This window comes from Lepisma saccharinum, chromosome 22 (assembly GCF_977018435.1).
Source record: "Lepisma saccharinum chromosome 22, izLepSacc3.1, whole genome shotgun sequence".
NCBI lineage: Eukaryota > Metazoa > Arthropoda > Insecta > Zygentoma > Lepismatidae > Lepisma > Lepisma saccharinum.
Genome location: NC_139250.1, coordinates 2,466,455 through 2,492,455, shown reverse-complemented (window position 1 = coordinate 2,492,455; position 26,001 = coordinate 2,466,455). Strand labels below are relative to the sequence as shown.

The following is a 26,001-nucleotide window of genomic DNA, read 5'->3' as shown; positions in this document are numbered from 1 at the left end:
GTGTCTTTCAAGAAAGGACTTTAGAATTTAGAAAAAATACTCGAAGTTTATATTGTGTGACCTCATCTAAAATTATAATTTTTTGAATTCTGAAAACTGTGGAACCATTTATTCTTTGAATTAAATGGTAGAATATGAAAAAAATGTCCTGGTTCCTGTATTTTTCACTCATTTTTTCGATCTAACGCATATTTTACATTGAATACTCTGTTCGAATACTAACCAAGTTAACTTTATTTCTGTTATTAACAATAAAAATAACAAACTTCCTGCTTTTTTGCAACTTGAAATGAAGGATGCAAATTTCCAGAGGGGGGGGGGAGGGGTCGACTGTACTACCGACGCCCATGGAGAGAGCGCTTATCAACAACCAAAAGGAAACTGCGTTATAATATGATTACAAATAGTTCCAACTTTTAAATTTAATCAACTCATGTGCGTTAGACCATTATAATTTTCGAAACGTAAAATATTTTCATTTGATATGATGAAGTGCCGACTGCAGAGCCTACTCCCACGTGTTTGTGTCCAATCTTTTCGCCTTATTGCCTAAATCCACTGATCTTTCAATATCGGGTCTGTCTGAAAACGATGCATAGATACCTGAGAACAATTGTTTGATCCCTATCTCATGTTGAAACCAAATACCACACAAATATTGTCGCCTTTTTCAAAGACACTGCCTTAACACCATTGAATTCAATGTTATTCTTTTTAAAACCGGAAGTGCAGTCCCCGCCACCGGCAAGGAAGCACAGAAATGTAAACATCCGGCGAATAGCTCGAATCGTTGGGAAATCCCGAACACTTACCGTCTCGAAAGGCCCAATCTTTCCCTCTTCCGCCCTGATCGCTAAAAATGTTCCCGTCCCTAAAATAAGAAAATAAACTAGAAAGGGTGTTTCAAGAAGCCATTTCTTCAGCCTTCAGCAGCGAAGCTATACACAAAAGAAGAAGACGACGAAAAAGATAAAATACTATCAGTGTTACTGTGAATTGTCACCATCACTATGCGTTTGTCTGTGGTTGTTATGCAAGTCAGCCGAAAACTGTTGGAGCACTTGGAGTTTTGTAAATATTGAATGTAGTGCAAAGTTGTTTATCGCAACGTTTGGGGCCGTATTGATTCAATGTGAGATAAAACAATAACTGCTAGTATTTATGTCACACGTTGGTGTGCATTCCGAAGTCGAGCACAATGTACTGTCTACAGTGGTTGATACCAGTTTTGCTGATTCCAAAGCCTATGAACCCAGCCCTACTTCATACGCATGTAATGTTTATGGTGTTGTATCTTGTAGGATTTTTCTTGGAACGAAAACCTTGCACGATATGTAGTTTGGTGTTTTTGGCAGGAGTGCTTTTGACATGCTACAGTGGAGTTGGAAATTGCCTATTCTGGAGCAGTAATTGTGATAACGTGAGGTGTGAAAATGGGTGAGATGGAAGTGTTTATACTCAAAGAAAATGGATTCTGAAGAAGTACGTGAATTAGTGCACTCAGTTTCTAAGTAAGTGACGTGATTAATATGTAAATAAATTGTAAATGACACTATTTCCCTAGAATGACAAGATAATTAAATTGTGCATTTGGTGACCATTTTGGTTGATTTGTCTTCTAGTCCAAAGCAACTTATTTTTGACCAAGAGCTCGCAATTTAAATATTTCTTGACGGATAAAAATGTGTATTGTGATCATTTGGAGTGTACAAGCTGGTAAATAGAAGTTCCGATTAAGCCCTACATATCCTAATCAAATCAGTGCTCGTGCACTCGTGTGGGTAAATAGATATATTGGTCCAGGTGAGAAGAAAAACGTTGCATTTCCTCAATTTTCTCATCTGAAAGGTATGTACCTTAACAATCAAGAGTTACCAGAACCACTATATTTGATTTCGAATGTAAATAGTAGGAACATACACAAGAAAATTGAAGAAACTAACGTTTTAATTTTACACATGTTGAAAGAAATAATTGTTGGGAGTTTCCCAGTTTAAAATATACAAGTAACGTAAATTAAAAATGCATGCAGGCTATAACTTTATTTTTTGAACTGAGTACCAGCATATGAAAAATTGGCAAGAAGGTACATAGTACAAATTGCAATTTTGTGTTTATTTTGGAAGATGTTGAAATTTAAATTATGATTTACAAGGTGCGTTGAACACTTTATGTACATTCTGACAAATCAAAATCTAATAGCTTTTATAAAGATGAGAATTTAAAAAAATGTTATTTTGGTGTGTAAATTTGGTACAGCTTGTGGCACATTGACCAGGGAAGCTGAAGAAATTTTGTTGAAATTTATTAAGCCATACGAAGAGAAAAGTCAATATATTTAATTGATATGGACTCGCATTTTAAATCAATCCGAGTCCATATTTTGTTTTATTACACATTATAAATCATTCATAGTCAATACTTTGTGTTTTATTAAACAAATCATTAGATCTGGCTTGCCTGTCTAGTAATGCAGTAATTTACTACAGTTTATTGTTAGCATACTGACTTCATCAAGGATATTTATTTGATGATATTGATTGTAGTACATTAACATGCAGAAAGGATATTTATTCATTATTCCACGAGTTAATTTACATGATATTTAAGTTTGATTCAGAACAAGATTCATTAATTCCTTATCTAAATAGAAAATGAAACACTAAAATTATGTAGAAATCACATAGGCCTATGATTAACGTAACAAAATTCTAGTCATGTTAACCATGTCTGAACATTTGATGAAGTGTATTGTTAATAGAAATGCCTAGGACATAACAGATGAAGACAAACAATGTTATAAATACATTGTAACCAGTCACTGGTTTAGTGTGCTATTGTTGTAGAAATGATTTGTATTTTCAAGAAATCGGTGCAGATAATTTTTATATGAGAAATGTGGTAATTTCTGAAGTACTCTGTAATACATAACTAAAACAGTATGTTTGACGGTACACTCAGTCAGATTTTCATATTTGGTTCTGACAACAGTTATTTATACGTATACAACGTACTGTTACATTTTATTTCATTCATTTTTTAAAATTCCTCACTTAATTCTACCATGATAATAGGAGTCTCTCATATGTGAAATTAACATAGTTAATATGGACTACATTGCATTGTTCCAATTTTTTAGTTCTACATGGATATTATTGAAATTAATGTTTTCATGTGGTGAGGAGCACTGGTACATTTTCACAAATGCAAACTAAATATGAAATAAGAACATAGTGATGCTTTCATTGCAGAAATCTAGTCTTCCATTTTGCAGTCAGTGTTGCAAAATGCTTCCAGATGTCAGCAGGAGGGAAGAAATAGTGGGTTACTTGATATGAAAATTTAGATCATTCCCAATTGCAATACGGCTGGCCTGTATTGCATTTGCAAATGACTTTGTACATTCATTATATATTTAATGAAGTATGTGGAATGTTTTATTTATCAAAATGATTTATATGTAATGTAAAGTGTCCGTTTTTTGACATAATGGTATTTATGATTTTCCTTTATTTGTGATTATTTGTTGTCCTATTGTTACACCAAATTCTTATGATGTAAAAGCAGATCAGACGAGCAATACAATATGATTTTTACCTAAAATATATATTTTCATTTAACATGTGTTTATTAATTTTTTATTCATATTTATTCAACATAAAGTTACTAGGTCTTAAGGTCATCTACGTGGGTTCAAATTAACTTTTGAGAATTATTTCTAAATATTTATTTCATGTGTTAGGGTTCTTAGTACACAATAATCATATTCAGTAGTGCAAATGGTTGAGGTTTTGTGATTTGTGTGGCACCATGTTTCACACAGACATTTTGCCATATATGATGGTGTACTAATTTTATTTTAGGTTTTCACTGCTAATTATAAAATTATAAAAAGTTTGGTGAAATAAGAGCGTGAATTTTTATGTAATTACATGTTTAGTTTCACCATGCTCCGTGGCCATGCATCTAAGGTGTCAGGCTATGAGACACATGCTGGTTCGAGTCTGCTGGGGGAAACGTAACAACTTTTCTCCTAACATTTTGGCCAGTGAATGGGACTGGACCACACACACCGGTGAGGAACTTGAGGGAGCTTCGAGGGAGTAGCTTCAACTCGTCATGGAATCCCAGAAGATTGAATGGGATTTCGTCCTGCTGACTACAATTCACCCCGTAGTAACAGGTTGGATGATCGCCCACCTCTCCTGAGTCATTTGGGGGTGAGGCTGGCAGTTGGTAAGTAGGCCCTGGCCCTCAAGGGCTTTTGCGTCACGGGTTATAATTATATAGTTAGTTTCAGCATATAGAATTGCATAATAAACTGAAATGTAGGAAAGTTATTTTACAGGTGATGCTCTGTTACCCATGTTGCAAATTTAAATTGTTTTCCCAATTAAATTTGAAAGGACCACTGCCTTCATTGACAACGGTTACAGTGTTTGGGACAGATATGCTCTTTGTTTTATTACACCTTTACTCTGTTTGTTTCATATTTAAACAGTCAGATTTTTACTTCTATTACGGTACTGCACTTGTTTTTATGTTGCATATTCCATATCGTTCCTGAGCATTAAAACAAATGAGTTACATATAAATATAATTTATAACAATACTAATATATGTGATTTCATGAAAAAAACACTGTAATTGTTGTTAATGAAGGCAGTTGTCCTTTCAAAATTAATTGTGAAAACAGGACACTGTCACCTTGTTACAAAGGCTGTTGAAAAAAGTTTTCAGCTGGTTTGCATAAAAATGAGAGATAAAATGCCCCTTGTTGTAAAAAATATGAAAAATTTTAATCACTGCTTCCTTGTCTTCATTGTAAGTTTAGTTTTTATTTCTAGAACATAAGTCGCTACCTGTAATTAATATTAAACTTTCCGGAACATATATTTGTGCCATTTCGCAGTGCTTGAAAAATCTTCAGATCTAGGCACAAGCTCTGAAAATCAGATGCCACCTACTAGCAATTGTGCATACTATAAGAAGCTGAACATCACCGAATTCAAAACATGTATAAATCATGTGAGCGTTTAATTATGAAGTGCTTGCCAAGAGAAAGCGGGAAGATGGGGCTGGGGGACAAAGAGTAAGAAATTGTTACTGATTCTATACATAGAATGTTCACAATGTTGATTAAAAAAATCATTTACACTGTACTGTAATTTAAACTTAGAACCCTCAAAATTTTGTACGTGCAAATTTAAAAAAACTGCAATATTACAGCAAAACATCACAGTCGCCTTGGGGACCATTATTTTTCGAGCCCTGGTTACTACATACTTATTTTGTAACATATGAGTACATGCTGCATAAAAGTCACCTCTCAATCTGGCTACTGACAACACAAAGTTCAGGTCTTGGTATGGGAATGGGTTTTTCTTTGTAAAAATACAAATACTAAATAACAATCCACGCTATATACATCACAGTTAACGTACATGATTTTTTAAATTAATATTAATTGGAACTTTTGTATCTTCAGTGACCGAGATTCTTTAATTTCCTCAGTATTTCAACATACTTCGCATACATTTGTGCAGCATGTTGGAAAGTTGAACAAGTGAAAGAATTTCAACCACTGAGGAAACAATAGTGGGCCATTCCACAAAAAAAGTGGTCCTACTCCATGTTAATAAGAAAATGAATTAATATGAAAATTATTATTGTTTTTAATTGCATTAAGGTTTAGATGTTTGTGAATGCATATAATTTATACATTTCACCAATAATAGTTACTAACATCTGCAGCTTATATGCTTCACAGACAAATTAAGTTTAAATTTGCTACATTTTTATAGTGTCATGCATGTAACACAGTTTTGTTAATGCTTTTCTTGCATTCAGCCTACATCATCATACTGTTTTTATAAAATTTGTTAGCACACACCACAAAGTACTTCACAATTCTATGAAATCAGTTCATTGTGAATATTTTGATCCAATCTCTTGTCTAGAACCTTACATTTTGTGTGTTAACACTGGAATGCCCCTAGTTGCTGTCAATAAAAAAATAATTAATATCTACATGCAACATGCTTATATATCCACATGCATGTGCATATTAATATCTTGCTACGTCTAAAGTCCTGTAACAAATAATTTCAAGATAAATGTGGTTACACTTTGTCACATCCTGGGGTGAAACAGAGACACACCCCTGTGTGGTGTGGAGGCATACCTTTCTCTTATATGCCTACAGACTAGCCTTACCTATCTTTGTGCATAAAATTAATAACTTCACAATTAAAATGTTGAGAGGGGAATGTATCTGAGCGAGGGGTGTTCCTTAGATGAAAAATGAAAGGGATGGGAGTGTTAGGTGATACATTAAATATGATTGTCCAAACATCTCGTTCTATTGTGATGGTAGGAGTGTCTCATTCCTAGGTACCACCTTCTGACATACATAATGCTAAGTCTTAAAAATAAGGCATTTCATATATTACCTTAATGACAGTCACAATGGACTCATGTGATACTTACAATCATGGGGATAGCAGATAAAATAAACTGTTGGATTTTATGATTTAACAAGACAAATAAAGAATAACAGTAACTGTAGTACAAGGATTAATACATAAAGGCCTCTAAGGCGTGGTTATTATGATTCCATTGATCCCTGGGGGGTTTTGTGTTCAATACATTTTAGGACATAATGTTAACTGACATGAATCCATCGGATTCTATAGTGTACACAACAAAATAAGGGCTGGCGTACAGATATGGCCCTTTTGGATCTAATTCCGTATATCCACTCATAGTAATCCTAAGTACGGAGCTGTGTCAATATACCACTAAATTTGTTGATTATAATCCTAACTAATTCTGGGGGTGTGTCCGTGTAAATATTAATGTGTTAATACAAGTGTTGTGGTGTATGTGCATGGTGTATGTAGCACCTGTAGTAAAGGAGGTTTGTCCCCTACAAGAGTATGTTAGCATACTAAGTGTTAAAGTGTTCTTAAAGATTATATCGATGTCTGCTCACCTACCTCTCAGCAGTCATCTCTAGTGAGGGTAACAGTCTGAGTCAAAAATCTGTGAGTAGGACTTTTAAAGTCAAATTATCAAAAGTGGGAGATTCCCTGTTCTGTGCAGTGCTCACCCGCGGTCAAAAGGAGGGAAAAATGGGGCTCTGCCATATGTGCGTTGGCAACCCACATCCTATGCTTGGTAATAAGGTTCCTGTTGTGCCCTATTTGCGCTTATGCAGGTGAATTATCACTTCTGCAAGAAGTCAGCGGAACCCAAAGGTATCCGGTTTCGTCTGACTTGCATGTCTGGAGCGGTTAGACATCAACTAACATTTTATCTTACTAGTATGATGCTGGCATATAAATAAATCACTCAAAGTTCTTATTACCGCATATGCACCATCAGTCCCACAATGATTACAAATCATTTACAAAGTTCTTATGGATTGATTATGGCATGCTCGACAATTAAGTTTCAGGGCCAAAAAAAAAAAAAAAATGTATACAGGGCGATCACTGCCAGAGGGATCTTCAATAAAAATTTTGAAAGATGGGGAGTGGGTCCAGATTTCTGGAGGTAACAACTTCCAATTTGTAAATATGTAAATGCATGTTTTTTATCTAGAAATTATAAAGAAATCACCCGTGAAACCGAAACTTTCAATTTTTTAGAATAAGAATCACACCCAGACATATATAAACAACTTTTAAGTGTCAATGTCGCAGGGTATGCTAGTCATGTGTTAAATAAGATGGGACAAGTCTGTAAGTGTGGAAATGGAACAACATATTGTGATGGTATTTCTTGAGAATATTCAATTAGTTGTATAGTAAGTATTGGGCACATAAAGATAGTTCGTGGTCAAACTTTTGTCATGATGAGGTAAAGTAAATTCTTGTATAGTCTTGAATAAAAGTACACTTGAGTTCATGAGTTCCGATAAAATCGCTACTCTGCCTATACTGATGGACATTGATCCACAAACTAAATGAACTTCTCAATAGGTGTTCCTGAAGACATGTAGTGCAAGTTAGAAATTTAAAGTTGTATGAACAAATTGTTACAGTTAATGAGGAAGGGGCTGGGGCTGTGTAATATAAAAGGTCTTTATGGAGTGTGGAAATGCCAGAACACCATACATTTGTTAGAACTGCATTGTAAGATTTTTAAGCATAATGCCTACCCACGCGTCTGACTACCATGCTAAAGGTCCCGGGTTTGATCCCCGGCCGGTTCAAATCCGGGAACTTTTCTAACGATGGAAGCGGCCCCGGCGCCCACCCAGCGTCGAATAACATGGGTACCTGGGGGAAACCCTGGGGGGTAAAGGCGGTCAGGGGCGTGATGCTGATCACATCACCCCCTCTCACGACCAGATCAAGAAAGTGTGGGGCGTTACCCCCTATACGCCTTCATGGCGTAGTGCTATGCACAGGGGAGCCCTTTTAAACTTTATGCCTACCCAGGTTGCGAAATTCCTTGGGAAACAGGGGGAATTCCCCCACCAAACTTTTCCGGGGGGGGGGAGAGTTTTTGTTCTAACAACAAGCATAAACAATTAGTTTGGGATTCAATTATACTTCACTGGAATAATTTCCAAAACATACACAAAGAACGGACAACAAAGAGCCTCATCTCTTAAGGACACTGATCCCAGCAATCCCCAAAACTCAGAAATTCGTCCTTGTTATTTCTTCTCCATTTCTCATCGCCTTTCGTCAGCTGTCCCAAAGTATATAAATATATTAATAAAACCCGTAATAGCATTTAGATGTGAATTTTGTGTAGGGAACTATTATCTTCTTAATGACTCTTAATTTTTGCCCATCCCTCCTTATCCACGCAAATCATTGTTCATGTTCATAGTAGTAAACTCAAATCTTCAATTTAGAATTGAATTTTAAATGGACAGTCGATATATTGTGTATTTTATAATATAATTTTCGATACCCGGTGGAGGCACATAGTGGTTCGGATCCCACTTTAAACTGTAGGTTCAGTCCCGATTAGCCTTACTGTGCACGGAGTGGACTTAAAACTCCAACTCAATCAATCAATTATAATTTGATTATTTAATAATAAAATTGTGTGTGCTCCTTCCACCCACCAATCTGCAGTGATTTCGCACCCTCCTACCTGAGACCACGTCACCTAGAATAAAATTTCAGTTGTCTGCTTTAGCTTCGTATAAAATCAAATGGTCTAATATCGACTACAGTGTGCCTTACCGAAATGCATGGAGCTATATGTAGTATTTCCACGCCAGAAGTTGAATCGAATGAAAACCTATGCCCAGACCTGGATTCTAACATGGGGCACTGGTGTCATAGCACACTGGCTAATCACTCCTCCATGGAGGTAGGCTTACCTCTGATGTGTAATTATATTAAGTGTAGGCTAATTAGAATGTGATTATGAGAATTACTAAATTAATCAGGATTGTTAGGTCCAGGAACCCATAAATTCTAATTAGGGGGGCGAGGGGAGCAGTTGCCCCCGAAATATTTTTTTGACACTTTTGCTCCCGCACTATGCTAAACCTTATGTATCAACGGCGTATTTGTGCCACTTTTGGCTATTTTGCGAAGATTGGGATGAGTGATGATATAAAACTGATGAGTGGACACTCACAAACATCAGTGTCCAGGCCAGGATTCGAACACGGGACCCCTGGCGTCGTAGCGCGATGTGCTAACCACTCTGCCACGGGGGCCGGCCAACCCAGTTTTGGGAGCCAATCGCAGCCACTGATAATAATGGGTTCTGCAACAGGACTGGAACTTGTTTTCTCGCACAATTTAAATTCGTTCCAAGTTGTGTAATGTTTCATTTCAGAATGGAACTCTGACTCTAAACTGATCCGGAAGAAAGGTTCCTGAAACAAACACAAGACCTGAAATACTGTTGGAGTATGGTAGTATTATAAGTATTATAACTAGGGAACGGAACTTTATGTGCTAAAAAACTCAGAAATATTTTTTTGATGTGTCCTAAATGTTGAAAATATGTGATAAAAACAGGAAAATATGTGACAAAAATAAAGACCATTTGGTAACAAAAACAAAATATTACATGCATTTTAAACACCTGAAATCAGTTTCTGAAGCTTACCTCTTAGGGAGCTATTTCTTGGAAGAGTTGCAGTGGATCACCATAGTTTTCTCCAAATTCTCCATTGTAAATCTGTGACGATTATCTCTAAAAACCATCTTATATTGCGAGAAAGATCGCTCTACGTCACAAGAAACAATTGCATATTTGAGGCACGAAATGCCACTAACGCGGAAGTTTTCCAAAGCTTTCTCTTCCTCACCTTCCAAAACACGTGCAATTTGGCACAAAGTTTGAAACCTTGGGTTTTCCAAAAAAATTCTGCACATTTAGATATTAGCACTTGTGCGTTAGATCCAGTGGGGGTAATTCCCCCCCCCCCCCCAATAGTATCGTAGGCTAGGCGCCAGAAGTCTGCCAGCGAGCACGTTCAAAGACAAAACAAACCTAACACACTCGATATGAAAGAGGTGCGGAGAATAAACATTTTTCCTTCGAGGTAACTGGTCAATGAGCGATTTTATGTATTTAAAATGAAAATTCGCAAAATATGTATTCACATACGGAAAACTGGAAAATGTGTGTTTTTATGTAAAATAAAATTTGCTGTGTTGACATATAAGGCTATGATCAGAATTTTGGCAAAAACGAGGGGGTCTATCTTATCGCAGAAAAAAAAAAAACATTTATTTACCTAAAGTTCCGTTCCCTAATTATAACTTCTAGACGTACAATATTATGGTCCAACGTAACGGATAAACCCTCTTACCAGACAATCAGCAACACAGCCACTTCAAGACAAAAGTTGTCACACAGCCTACAGCTTGGAGCTTATTGTTTAAATTCAATGTTTTGAACGTGACTTAACAATAAGGGAACATTTTCGCACACGACTGCAGCTCGAAAAAAGTTTGGACAAGGATTAAAAAGAATGGACTGGTCCAATTAATTCGGGACGGATTGTAGCCGTGTATCAAAACGAAAATTGCAGACTTCTTGAGCTTGCTTTTCTGCACAAACAACCCTTCATTTATGCAAGGACAAAATCGAAATTCCTATAAAAATATACAGAAATGTAATATTTATACGTTGACAGTAAAATTATCCATAATGTGAGGGGAGGTTATTGCCCCCCCCCCCTGAGTACGGGTCTGTTGTAGAGGCAAATGTTATGAACTCCCAAGCAGTGATGTGCCGTAGACTAAAAGTTTACGTCTACATGCGTTGTCTACACGTAATCTACGCGTAGATTACATTGGGTTGTAGTTTACATAGACTTCGTAGACAATCTAAATTGCATTAAAATTAATTTTCAAGGCTTTAATGAAAGGAAAGTGGTATTTTCAACTATATTGGTTCCTAACGAACTGAAAAGAATCCTATTTACAACAAAATTTCTCTTCTCTTCCATCATCAACTATGGAAGAAGATAAATAGTATGCAAGAAAAAACAACAGATGGCAGTTGTGAGCCAAGAGTGGTCTTTTTCCAAAACACTAGAATAGTTCCTCTATTAGGTTCCTTCCTAGGTGAGAAATTGTTCGAATTTAGAAGAAAGAGTGAAAAGTTATCCTTACACATCAGCAACTGATACGCAGTATAATTTTCTTTTAATTTCATGGCGCCCTTTGTTATCACCTTTCGCCATGTTGTGTACATACATGACGTAATCTACGTGTATAAAATTGTCTACGTGTAGACTATCGTTGTTTACGCGTAGATGCACATCACTACTCCCAAGACAGCGCCATCGCAGGCGAAAAGCTTTGTACAGTGGAAAATCCCAGCCAAATTACGGAATAAATTCCGTTTACCTTTTGCAATATTTTTTTCATGCGTCAGTTAAGAACCAATCGTTCACCATTTCGGCCATGACCTTCTTTTTCAGCCAGCAGCATCAGAGGAAAGAAGAAAGAATAGATTTACGGCGGATTACTTTATCTTCTTGATCGAGGAGAAATGATTCGCGTCGTCTTCGAACGAATCACCATGACAAAGCGCAAACCATGGAAGCCGGAACTAGCCACTGCCGTGTATCGAACGATGTCGTTTGTTTACCTATTTGTATTGGGAAAATTGAATGATTATTCTTTTGTTTTTAATGATCGAACCACACACACACGTGAGATGAGCAAGGTCAAAACACCCACGCAGCAATACTTTCGCACGGTGATGCTAAATTGTCCTTGAACCACGCTAAACCGGAAGTAGCACTCCCATGTCGGTTAACTACAGATGCATACTTTCAACTTCGGCGTTGTTTTTGTTCTCCCATTATAATTTGCTTTGGTCAAGTGCAGTGGAGCAGCACTGGGTAGGGGTGGGTGAGAGGAGTACAGAGGAACATTGAACCCTCCTAATTTTTGGAAGGGAGTACAGAACCCCTCAAAATCCTTTGATCCGAAATGTACCCCCTCAAATAATTTGATGAAGGGACACCCGCAAAGGGGCAAAGGATACCCATGTTGGGGTGTAAGGGGTGCTCCTTCCACGTAGTCATGGACGTCTGCAGAATTTTTTTCCAGGGAGGGACAAGGAAGTTTTTTTTTCAGGGGGGCAGACAAGGCACATTTTCCCCCAAAATAGTGTTGTTCGAAATACATAATTTTTGGTTGACTTTCATTTTCCAGGGTAGGGCTACGTCCCCCTGCCCTCTTCCGGACGCCCATGCACGTAGTGCACCCAATAGTCAACCTCACTTCACGTAGTGCACCCTGGACTGCCGACTAATGAGGCTCTGGTGACTGGCCCCATGGCCAGTATAATTCTGTGTCGTCCTGTGTTTTGTCCTTATTTGTGCTGAGCGACCTTTTTTAGCCTCAGCTTTTAACCAAGGTAAGGAAATTTTAGTTTTCAGATATGCTTTTATTTTTGTTATGATAAGGACTGGACCCCGTATAGTGTGACGGGTGCATAATAGCCTCAGTACTGACGCACCCAAAAGTTTTTAATTGAAAATTTAAAAAAAAGATACTTATGTCCAGGCCAGGATTCGAATCCGGCACCCTTGGAATCTTAGCGCGCTGTGCTAACCATTCCTCCACAGAGACCGTCTTCCTTGGGGGCGTGCCCAGTGGCGGTGATACCCCTCCCCTTTGGGAAAGTATCCCTTTAAAATAATGTAAAAGGGGGGAAAGTATACGTAATATAACTCCTTTCGAAAATCCTGGGCACGCCACTGTCTCGTACCATCATCAGCGAGAGTAGAATAAGGTGTTTTCTATTTCGGTTATTTTACGTCGCCATTCTAATCGTGAATCAATCGTTAAGGATGAATATGAAATACAATGGGACAATCACAATGATTTGTTCCAGGTCAGAATTCATATCGTTCTTGTCATTGTTAGTTAATTACTTCTGAGATTTCAATCTTATCACTGGGAAGCGGCCCCGGCGCCCACCCAGCGTCGAATAACATGGGTACCTGGGGGAAACCCTGGGGGGTAAAGGCGCTCAGGGGCGTGATGCTGATCACATCACCCCCACTCACGACCGGATCAAGAAAGTGTGGGGCGTTACCCCCACACCCCCTATACGCCTTCATGGCGTGGTGCTATGCACAGGGGAACACTTTACTTTTTTTACTTTACTTTTTGATATATGCACATATGATTATAAATTCGAACATAATAGATAAAAAATGCTTTGTGCAGCTGCTCAACCAAGAAGAACCGCGGTAAACTCGCGAATTGAAATGGATAGTCATTTGTTTTCTCCTCTCGCTTCCTCTGCACAGCGCGCTACGACACCAGGCGTCTCGGGTTCGAATCCCGGCCTGGGTATGACTATTCTTTGTGTATGTGCCTTCATTAATTTCATTACTCATTCTCATCTTCGCGATTAGCGAAAGTTGGCTGAAAAGCGAAGTAAAATAAACCAAATCAATTGCTGCTTCTTTCCTTGCGCCCGAGTACTCCAGTGTTGCCATATGTACAGCTTGTCTCTCGTGTCAAAAACATGAACATCATTAAATATTACTTCTCTGCTTACGCTGCGTATAGTTTTCTCCTTTATGATGATTCAAACACTTGGATTGGATTGATTTGGTGTTTTAAGTCCACTTTATGCACAGTAAGGTTAATCGGGACTGGACCTACAGTTTAAAGTGGTATCCGAACCACTATGTGCCTCCACCGGGTATCGAACCCGGGACCCCTTGATTACAAGGCAACGACGCTACCACTGCGCCTTCGGGGAGGCCATTCAAACACATGGCACTGACTAAAGGTGACGACGATGTGTTGAAAAATGCCACACATTTTGGCGACGGGATTACGTGGCAAGCAGCTGACTGCATCGCCTACACTCCCACCGCTTGCTTGCTGTTGAAAACTTCGATGACAGCGCCACAGGAGGTTTCTCATTTTGGTCAAACTGTAAAAGCCACGGTATTTGTAACATGGCAAGACTGCGAGAATATTGCATGAGGCTGCACCGAAGAAAGAGGAACTTTTGTTTATTTTGTGATTTCATAATAGAAACTGAATCATTAAACAAGCCTTACGATTTTAGGTCAATATATCAGTCACTTCGAGCGTGTGGATTGTTTGTTTCATTATTCGTCATCGAATGTTCTGTGTTCGAGTCTCTGCTAAAGAAGTAATGGGGTTCAAAAGCTGCCCCAGTACAGTGTACTAATTATAATTTCATTAATATTATGTAGGGCCTCCCCCATGGCGCAGTGGTAGCGTCATTGCCTTGTAATCAAGGAGTCCCGGGTTCGATACCCGGTGAAGGCACAAGTGGTTGGGATCCCACTTTAAACTGTAGGTCCAGTCCCGATTAGCCTTACTGTGCATAAAAGTGGACTTAAAACAGCAACTCAAACCAAAACCAATTAATATTATGTATTTATCGCTACTAATAACCACTTTTAATTTATGAACAATAACATTTTCTCTAAACAATTTGGATGTAAATATTGGCTTCATGTTAATTAACAGTGGAGGGGCGTGGGGGCAGTTGTCCTCCATTTTTTGCCTCCGCGCTATGGCTTCCTAATGTTAAACCTTGTCTGCCAAGAGAAAGCAAACTCTTCTTGCCCCGCCCCCCACCCAGTTTTGGCACCCAATCGCCGCTACTGAACCTTAACTCAGGATTCGAACCTATGACTTCGGAGCGCGCTAAGCCAACCACTCCACTACGGTTGACGGCTTCAAATTTATCCCCTTCTCACTTTTCATTTCCAAGAATTAATTTTGCCATGATCTTTGCCCTTTTCTTTGCAAACCGGAACATTTACCTGTTCATAAAGATCAGGGATCAGTTTCCCGGAAGTGACAAGCTGCAGAAGACTGATCATGATTAAATGCACGGAAGTACGAATGCGTATTTGCTCAGAGGAACCGTTAACCGTTGAGTCCACTACAACTCAAAATGTTTATTTTTCACACACCCACGCTGCAATCCCTAGGACCATCCAACACTCACGATATATTTTCTGTCCACAGATGTCGACACCATCGTCAATTACTAAACCTGAAGAAAACAATCCCTAATTTTAAAAGTCTTTCTTGAACATCCAGATTTTATTGCTTTTTACATCATAGTGTAAATATACTATATTTATTCTCTATAAGCAGTTGTATGATGTAGATATTGGGGGAAATACGTGCCTTTTAGATCTTGAGTGCACTTATTAATGAATATTAATTGTGCTTTGAAGATTGATGTCAAGCTAGGCCTCGAATGCTTCATCGGGAAAACGATACATTGAAAGTTTGAACTACGATTCTCATAAACACTCAAAGTTGTCCGAAGAAGGAAAAAAAGAAAAAGAAGAATATGCTACAGCTGACGTAACCGTGAAACAAAGATTACGAGGTAAACTTAAGCAGTACAGAGTTCTTTAAATACAGGACTTTGTACTGTATGAAGTGCACACGGGTATGAATGGCAAAAGAAGATAACGAACTACGTCTGACCCACATGTTTTTCGGAACAAGATAAATAGCTTGCCTCCGTCTGATTCGTATCTGAGAAAATGCTGCCAAAACAACGCAAAGGGATTTCGCTAGTGAGTGATGGAATGGGCGTTCCGTGTCAGTCCACGTAAACTCGAACGTCAGATGGAGGCACCGTAGACCTTCAGACTTCGTTTGTTTTCTTGCCGAGGATCCTTGAATGCCATTTTGGGATATCCGCCAACTGCGGGTACTTAAGAAAATGCAACAATGGATCGATTTAATTCTAACGAGACGGACAACAATCGTCAATTATGACATTATGGGTGTAACGCCTGTTCATATTCAGCATTTGATTCCGTGGGGATTGGAACGGGTTTAGATTGCCTTATTGTTTTCGATTTTGCATCACTCAAAAGGTCATACTGTTATTAAACAGAACATTCGTAATCAGGCAGAAAGTAAGAAGTTGAAGCTGTAGGTGATGCCAAATTAAGAGTTAAGTGCGGGGCATTGTGGGCTTCTACTTTTGAGATCACCTCACAACCACTCACGTGTGAAAGAGCCTTAAACGAACCTCAAAATTGTAGCTTTGTGAAGAAGACATATTCTGCCAATCTAATGTAATCTATGGGAGTTAATGAGATGGACGACACGACACGAACCCCACAGAGGCTGTGGATCCAATCGCCAGAGCCTCATTAGTCTACAAAAATGCAATCTAGGGTGTACTAGGTGGAAGTGAAGTATAGGCATTTGTATTTGTAAGGTTGGGCTCAGTGTTCAATCCAGTAAATTTCCTCCGGGGGGGGTCACAGACGTCAAATTATATTACAAATAAAACAATACTAATATTTTAAAATTGTCTCTTACGTCTGATATGTAATTAAATTCAGTGTAATTAGCTATAATTAACTATCATTTTAAGAATGAATAAATAAAATAATATTATAGTATGCAATAATTTATATTAACAGCAAACTAAGGCGTCTAGGCTTTCTATAGCATATCTATGGATGACGTCTTCAGTGAAACTTTCTGGCGATTCCTCGTCTCCCTCAGCTGAGACCTTCACACAAGCTTGAAGTGTATCCTAATCCATCCTATTTCTTAATTTATCAGTTAACAAAACGCACGATAATTTAAATTCGTTCATTATTTTGGATTTTAATTATGAAGACGACTGAATCGGTGCTTATTACTACGAAAAACAAAAAAAACAAAACAGAAAAAAGTACTTTCTACGTTAAATTAAAGTGAATGAAAGAAAGCCAAAGTGGACATGGTTGAAATTTTTATTAGCTATTGTCCGAATGCTCTGCCAGGTTTCTGAAATTTTCGGGGGAGGGGCTTTTTAATTTCCCCGGGTCACCCCCTGAGGTTACTCCTTACACCTTATACATTAGACTTTTGCCCATCCAGTGGGCAAAGCACTGAGAGGGTGTCGATAGTATGAGGAAACTGTTTACCAGTCTCTTTGAGGAAACAAACTCTCGTCGACGATTGCGAAATGGATATCGACCCGTAAAGTATTCTAACTGTTGCGGAGACAGAACTTCTGTGGCTTCTCCACAGGGATTTAAAGAACAACAGAACGTGTTGCGTAACTTCTTTTCCCGAGCGCTGCAACCTACAGGGCGTTTCGTGAAAACGAGGAAATTTCATTCCCTTCAAAGGAAAATGAAAATTTATTCATCTCTTGAGTCAATTAAGAACCTCTTTTTCTATTTTGTGCTAGTGCTACCAGGGTGGGTACACGGCAGGTTAATCAGGAAAGTTACTTTCTAACAGTAACTGAGTTACGGTTACGTTGCTCGAAATGTAACTCAGCGTTACAGGTTACTCATTATCAGAATGTAACTCTGTTACAAATACAGCTGCTTTAAAAAGTAACTTCAAGTCCTTCTTACAATTACTTCATTGATTTATCATTTGCTCCTTGATAAAACATGATAAAATTGTCACACATTATCAATAATATATATATATATATTATATATATACATACCTGGCATACATGTGTGTGTAAGTGTGTATCCAATCACACAGCACAGACTCACAAGATTTGAACTAATATGATTAGTCTTTGTACGAAAATAAGAAAATAACAATGCTATACATTTTGGCCAGAAAAGAATAAAACTGACCCAAAAAGGATGCTTTTGAACCCGTAGGAAACCCTAAACGGGAGGGCACCAAAATATACTTCTTGCTCTCCATACAGCACTCGCTGGCCCCATAAATACTCACAGGCAGGGGCACCAATTGCAAAACATTGGGTGGGCTCAGACACTTGAGTTATAAGTTTTCCTTACATATATCGTGATATTAATGAACACTAATGCATTTTTACTTATTGTTTTTAAACCTGTTATTTACTGATTTCAATAAGCACTGCACCATGAATCAGAATAACAAGTATAATAATTAGACAAATTATTGGGTGGGCTCGGTCCCCACGGGTCCATATAAGCTTGCGCCACTGCTTACAGATACTAATAGTTGAAACAGGCAATTTTAGGCACAACATAATTTACGTGTAATGATTGGTTGATCCTGAAACGAACTTGTGTGTTGCAAGCCTGTTCGCAGGAACAAAATAGCATAGGCATATACGGACTGAATAGGATTAGTGAACGTGCAAAAACTTACGTTTTTAGTATGTTTTAGCAAGTATTATCTCACATATTTGTATCCAATATTTGAGGAGTTCAGAGTACAAGTGGCGTAACTCTACTTTTCATCAGGTCCCGGGTTCGAATCCCGGTCTGGGCATGGATGTTTGTGTGTCTATTCATCTTATCATCACTCATCCACATCTTCGCAAATTAGCCAAAAGTGGCACAAAAAGGCAGGGGTGCCCACAGGGGGGATTATGGCGCAAGTTGCGCCATCGAGATTTTTTGGGGGGGATTTTTTCCCTTCAAATAATATAAAATTCAACATTTATATCTCTTTCCAAAATATATGTAAAAATTTTACACCTTAGATGCACCATATTTAATCCATTAGATGAAGAAAGCAAAGTGTTTAAGGGTATTATCAAAGGGGGTGGGAGAAATATCCAATTCTTACATATTAGGCCTTAATTGACACGTGGGTTCTGGGGAGGGGGTTCTGAATTAAACTTTGGGGTGGGCAGTATTCAACTATAGGTCTTAGATGATAATACTAAAGATGATTTTTATGCAGAGTTAGAACAGGTCTTTGATAAATTTTCCCAGTATGATATGAAAATTCTATTAGGTAACTGTAATGCAAAGATTGGTAAAGAAGAGACATTTAAACCCACGATTGGTAAAGAAAGTCTTCATGAATTAAGTAATGATAATGGTATAAGATTCATTACTTTTGCAACCTCAAAGAATTTAATTGTGAAAAGTACCACTTTTAAACATAAAGATATCCATAAATATACCTGGTCTTCTCCAGATGGTAAAACTCATGATCAGATAGATCATATTCTCATTGATAGGAGAAGGCATACTAGTATAATTGACGTTCGTACACATAGAGGTGCTGACTGTGCCAGTGACCATTATTTAGTAATTGCTAAATTAAGAGAAAGACTCGCAGTGATAAATCATAAGCAACAAAATCTCAAAGTTATAAAATTTAATACAGGAAAATTTGCTGATGAAAGAATTAAGAAAGATTACCAAATTAAACTGTCAAATAGATTTGATGTTTTGCAGGATTGAAATGATGAAAATATAAATAAAACAGACGTAAATAAGAATTGGGAGCACATACGTAATGCAATAGAAGCAGCAGCTAAAGAAAGTATAGGATACCATAAACCTAGAAAAGTAAGCCATGGTTTGATAGTGAATGTCATAATCTAATAGAAATAAGAAATCAGGCTAGACTTAGGTGGTTAAATAAATCTGATGATACAAATTATACAAATTTAAGCAATTATAATAGAATAAAGCGAGAAGTTAACCGCATGTTTAGAAGTAAAAAAGAGATTACTTGAAAAAGAAAATTAACGAAATTGAAACAAACAGCAAAAACAAAAATATCAGAGATTTATGTAAAGGTGTAAATGAATTTAGAAAGAGGTGGCAACCTAAAGTAAACTTGATAATAGATAAAAATGGTGAATTTTTGGCTGACCCAAGTGATATTTCAAATAGATGGAAGAACTACTTTAATGACCTTTTAAATGTTCATGTAGGAGATAAATCAGAAGTAAATGAAGTACACACAGCAGAACCTTTAGTTCCAGAACCTAACTTGACTGAAGTTAAAGATTCTATTAAAAGGCTAAAGAATAACAGAGCACCTGGCATTGATTTAATACCAGCTGAGTTAATTAAGTATGGTGGAAATTCGTTAATATGTCAAATTCATAAATTAATTTGTTTAATATGGAATAAAGAAGAAATCCCTCAACAGTGGAAAGAATCCATAATTGTTCCTGTTTTTAAAAAAGGTGATAAAATGAACTACAATAATTACCGTGGAATTTCTCTACTCTCAACAACATATAAAATATTATCTAACATTCTTTTAACAAGACTAACCCCTTATAATCCTATAATAATCCTATAGCGCAGCAGCCCAATATCGGGCCAAGGCTTACCTACCGACTGCTGGCCTCCCTCCCACGCGAGCCACCAAGGGGGCGTGGAGATCTGCAGCCAGACTAGGGGGACGGGTGGTCAGCCCGACCGACCCCCAGCCGTTGTAGGACTTCGCGACCGGATTACGCTCACTCACTCGGAGCTCCCCAATTTCCTCACGTAGGTGGGTTGCCACCGGCCCTATACGGATTCGAACCTACGCCGTCCCGCAGCGAACGATCTCAAGACGAGTGAACGCCTTAACCCACTCGGCTACGGAGGAGGACAGACTAACCCCATATGCTAATGAAATTATAGGTGATTATCAATGTGGATTTAAACGTAACAGATCAACTACAGATCAAATTTTTCACATCAGACAGACACTTGAGAAAAAGTGGGAATATAATCAAAATGTCCATCAGCTATTCATTGATTTCAAAAAAGCATATGATTCAGTCAAAAGAGATAAATTATATAATATATTAGTAGAGTTTGGAATACCTAAGAAGCTTGTTAATATGATAAAAGTATGCACCAGTGAAACAGAAAGTAAAATTCGTGTGGGTATTAATGTGTCTGACAAATTTACAATTCATGATGGGTTAAAACAAGGAGATGCATCTCCATTGCTCTTTAATTTTGCCTTAGAATATGCTAAAGGAGGACTAAGGACTAAAATTAAATGGTGTGACTCAGTTGTTACCATATGCAGATGATGTACACTTATTAGGGGATGATATAAATACAATTAAGAATAACGCTAAAATATTTTTCAAAACCGCTAAAGAGATAGGTTTGGAAGTTAACAAAGGGAAAACTAAATATATGCTTACAGGCCGAAACCAAGTGTTAAGTAATAATCAAAATCTAATTATTGATAACAACTCGTTTGAACCAGTTTCCAAATTCAAATAATTAGGAGTAATACTAACAAATTAAAATGATATTAAAGAGGAAATACATAGCAGGCTTAATTCAGGAAATGCATGTTACTTTTCTCCTCATAAACTTTTGTCGTCTTGTTTAATATCTAAGAAACTAAAAGTTAAAATATACAAAACAGTAATTTTCCCTGTAGTATTATATGGATGTGAAACTTGGTCCCTTACATTGAAAGAGGCTCACATATTGAGAGTATTTGAAAATAAGATCATTAGGAAAATATTTGGACCTAAAAGGGATGAGGAGACAGGTGAGTGGAGAAGGTTACATAATTTAGAACTACATAATTTGTATTCATGCCCAGATATTATTAGAATGATTAAATCAAGAAGACTTAGGTGGGCAGACCATGTGGCACGAATGGGAGAGGAAAGAGGAGTTTACAGGATTCTTGTTGGGAAACCTGATGGTAAGAGACCGGTAGGCAGGCCAAGACGAAGATGGAGGGATAACATTGAGATGGACCTAAAGGAAATCGGTAGGGATGGAAAAGAGTATATAGATCTTGCTAAGGATAGAGACAGATGGAAGGCCTGTGTTGCTGCAGCCATGAACCTTCGGGTTTTAGAAGGCTAGAGTTAGTTAGGTCTTAGATTATTGCATGTATTTTAGTTAGTCTAAAATTGGCATGGAAATTTTTGTGGAAGGATTGAGTATTGAATTTAAGGGGGGGAGATAGAAAGCTCTTGATAAAGTGTTAAATCTTAGATTGTCAAGTGATTTCTGTAGTGGAGAGAGAGTTCGAACATTAAATTTCGGATACTGTATTTACACGTTTTCGACTCCGAACGTGCCAAAGCAGAAGCTGGAAAAGACTAAATATATCGGGATCCTAAGAAAGTATTGATACTCCATTAATTTAATATTCTTGAAAGCCTGCAAAGAAATGGATGAAAAAAATTTCTTGCCCGCTTCGCTCGCATTGTTAGGTTCCGAGCATGCGTGTTTACGTGTTAACTGCATGTTTACATGATGTAATTTAATACTTTGTGGGGATTACGATATGCTTTGAGGGCTCGAATGATTTCATTTGGGGGGGGGACGCATGACATGATTTTTGGGGGGATGGGCACCCCTGACAAAAAGCGAAGTAAAATCAAATCAATCAATCAATCCACTTTTCATGAAAATTGATTTACATGTATAACTTAGAAGTGTGAACTATCAACATATCAATGCAAGTAGTATCTCCAAAGTTTCAAATTCTTGCTCATAGAGGCACCACTATGTTTGTGCTCCAACAGATAAACATAATATTAGGTTATCTAAAATGTGCCTTTTCCTCAAAACTGTCTTGAATGGAGTTACGCCACTTGTGTTCCGAACCCCTCACTTGATTTGCACCCTGGGTAATCCACAAATAGCAAAGTAACGTCTCGCGGATAACTTCACAGTAAAATACATAACCCATCGTGTGTGGTTAACGTTCCCCCCATATATGTTCATACTCTACCCTTTGAGCTGCTTATCGCTGAGCGGGTTTGTTGGCGTAACACTTTCCAGTTTGGCAAGATTTCGTTCCTACACTGATAACTAGGGAAAGGAACTTCAGGTAAATAAATGTTTTTTCTGCGATAAGATAGAGACCCTCATTTTTGCAAAAATTCTGATCATAGCCTTATATGTCAACACAGCAAATTTTATTTTACATAAAAACACATATTTTCCAGTTTTCCGTATGTAAATACATATTTTGCGAATTTTCATTTTAAATACATAAAATCGCTCATTGGCTTCATCTACCTCGAAATCCTCGAAGGAAAAATGTTTATTCTCCCCACCTCTTTCATATCGAGAGTGCTAGGTTTGTTTTGTCTTTGAGCACCCTCGCTGGCAGACTTCTGGCACCTCGCCTACGATCCTATTGGGAAAAAATAGCTGTGAGTAGCTGGGGCTGGCTACACGTAACGATAGCAAGGCTTTTTAATGAAGCAATGCAGCTATTGTGGCCAGAAGGCATAAAATTTGACAATGTTCTTCTCTTGACAGATGCTGCAGCTTACATCCAGTGGTCTTGCCGTTAGCTACCCCAAAATGGTGCACGTTACATGTGTCGCGCATGCGTTGCATAGAATATGTGAAAAGATAAGAGCTCTTTTTCCCAATGTCGATAAACTGGTTTCAAATGGGAAGAAAGTTTTTATCAAGTCGCCTAGAAGAATAGACATTTTTAAACAAAAATGTCCTGAGGTTCCCCTTCCCCCTACACCTGTAGTTACGCGATGCAGATGTTATGCCCAGAACTTTGAAAAAAATTGTATCTGTTGTAAATGATCTCGACAAAGAAGAATTCTGCAAGAACTGTTGATGGAGCCCTCCTTAAAAGTCGAATTGGCATACATCTCAACAAACCTGTCCATTCTCTCTAATTCCATATGAAAGCTTGAATCGTCCGCGAACACTTTGGCAGCTTCCATTGGTAAAGTCCGTATAGTAGAAACGAAACTGAAAGAACTCACTGGATCTAAATGTCTAAATGTACAGAACTTTTGGGGAAAAACCAAGGTTTTCAAACATTGTGCCAAATTGCATGTATTTTGGAAGGAGGTGAAGTAGAGGAAGAGGAAGCTTTGGAAAACTTCAGCGTTAGTGACATTTCGTGCTTCAAATGCAAGAATTGTTTCTTGTGACGTGGAGCGATCTTTCTCACAATATAAATGCTTTTTAGAGATAATCGTCACAGATTTACAATGGAGAATTTGGAAAAAACTATGGTGATCCGCTGCAACTCTTCCAAAAAATAGGTCGCTAAGAGGTAATCATTTAGAAACTAATTTCAGGTGTTTAAAATGCATGTTATAGTTTGTTTTTGTTACCAAATGTTTTTATTTTTGTCACATATTTTCCTGTTTTTATCACATATTTTCAACATTTATGACACATAAAAAATAAATATTTCTGAGTTTTTTAGCACATAAAGTTCCGTTCCCTACTGATAACGTAACCCGGATATCTACTTACCGGATTTAGGAAAGCGTTTCATATCACTAGAGTTCAACTCATATCGAACGTTGACCTCCACAGCCATAGCAAGGATGGCTTATTTCTAAAGCTACTATTTATTGTCCCCAGTGCGCAACCAGGAACACGAAGACAAATACTTTTACAGTATAAATATCCTCAAGTATTTCATCGCAATTAGTAGTTCTGGATGCTCGCTGCTGTGGTCGAAAAATATAACTTAATAACAATTAAGTTAATTAAACAAAGCCGATAAACTTGTTCCCGAAATATATTTATTTCCACATTAATGTTTCCTTGCTTTTACTTTCAATGATGAAAATAAAAAGAGGTAAAACAACATTTATCAAATTCTATTTCTTTGTAATTCCTGTTCATTTCATTTGTTACTACCGTTGAGCACGTTATGTCGTCAAGCCGGTTTGTTTCATTTTATACGGTGAAAAATATTTTTTTAAAAAAAATATACGAGCAGAAACATTTATCAATTGTATAAAATTCACATTGACATCCTCTCGAGGTATGTAGAGGAATCTTGTTTTTCGTACAATAATCTACATTTCTTCGTGGATAAATATATTCAAATCAATAAACTAACTAACTCTCTTGCCTTTTTAAACCCGAATGATTATGGCTGCAGCAACACAAGCCTTCCATCTGTCTCTATCCTGGACAAGATCAATCCAATCTTTTCCATCCTTGCAGATTTCCTTTAGGTCCATCTCAACGTTATCCCTCCATCTTCGTCTTGCCCTTCCTACAGGTCTCTTACCATAAGGTGTCCCAACAAGAATCCTGCAAACTCTTCTTTCCTCTCCCATTCGTGCCACGTGACCTGCCCATCTAAGTCTTCTTGATTTAATTATTCTAATAATATCTGGACATGAATACAAATTATGCAGTTCTAAAATATGTAACCTTCTCCTCCCTCATCCCTTTGAAGTCCAAATATTTTTCTAAGGGTTTTATGTTCAAATACTTTTAATTTAATCATTATTAGAAGCAATGCACAATTCTTTTAATTTGCATCGCTCGTTTGAAACCTCTCTTATGTGTAGATAACTACATATATGCTTTGTACTGTGTCAGCTTTTGTTGTAACAGTTAAAAAGCGTAAAAATACGATTTAGTCAATAAGTTAAAATCAAGAAATACTCTATGCCCCGCGGTCAAATCTCACATTATACGTAAGAGAAAACTGTACACAAACACACAAGATTAGGGCTCATAGACTTGGCAAGACTTTGCACTTTGATTTCCAGCGTACGGACTCTGTATGGACGATAAAAGTTGAAAACACGTAAAAAACGCGGAAAGTAGTCGAGAAGGAACTCCGAACTGCGTCATTCAGTTTTTACGTTATGAACAAATTGAAAATTGTGCAAGGGTTCAACGTGACTCTTGTGTTTACTGATTCGTTACGTAATCCTGCATCCAGCTGGTGCGTAGGAACCGGTTATTATCCACGAAGAGGCATAATTTAAAGGTATAACAAAAAGTTACAGGACTTTCTGAATGAAGCTCAATGATGAGTAAGCCCCAGGAGATATTTTGAACACAAAATTGATTTGTTCATGCAAGTGTTCGAAAAC

General features: G+C 37.6%; 1 protein-coding gene across 1 annotated transcript; it reads left to right on the top strand.

Annotated features, from left to right (window-relative positions):
* The first annotated feature begins 1,026 nt into the window (after positions 1-1,026).
* On the top strand, positions 1,027-3,597 carry bc10 (BLCAP apoptosis inducing factor bc10). Its single transcript, XM_083143709.1, has one exon. It carries the CDS (start codon positions 1,199-1,201, stop codon positions 1,439-1,441), a length of 243 nt encoding a protein of 80 aa, XP_082999835.1. The 5' UTR covers positions 1,027-1,198; the 3' UTR covers positions 1,442-3,597.
* The last annotated feature ends 22,404 nt before the right edge of the window (positions 3,598-26,001 follow it).

What these genes read in the sequence shown, in the direction of transcription:
- bc10 (XM_083143709.1), top strand. Translation starts at nt 1,199, where the DNA reads ATGTACTGTCTACAGTGGTTGATACCAGTTTTGCTGATTCCAAAGCCT.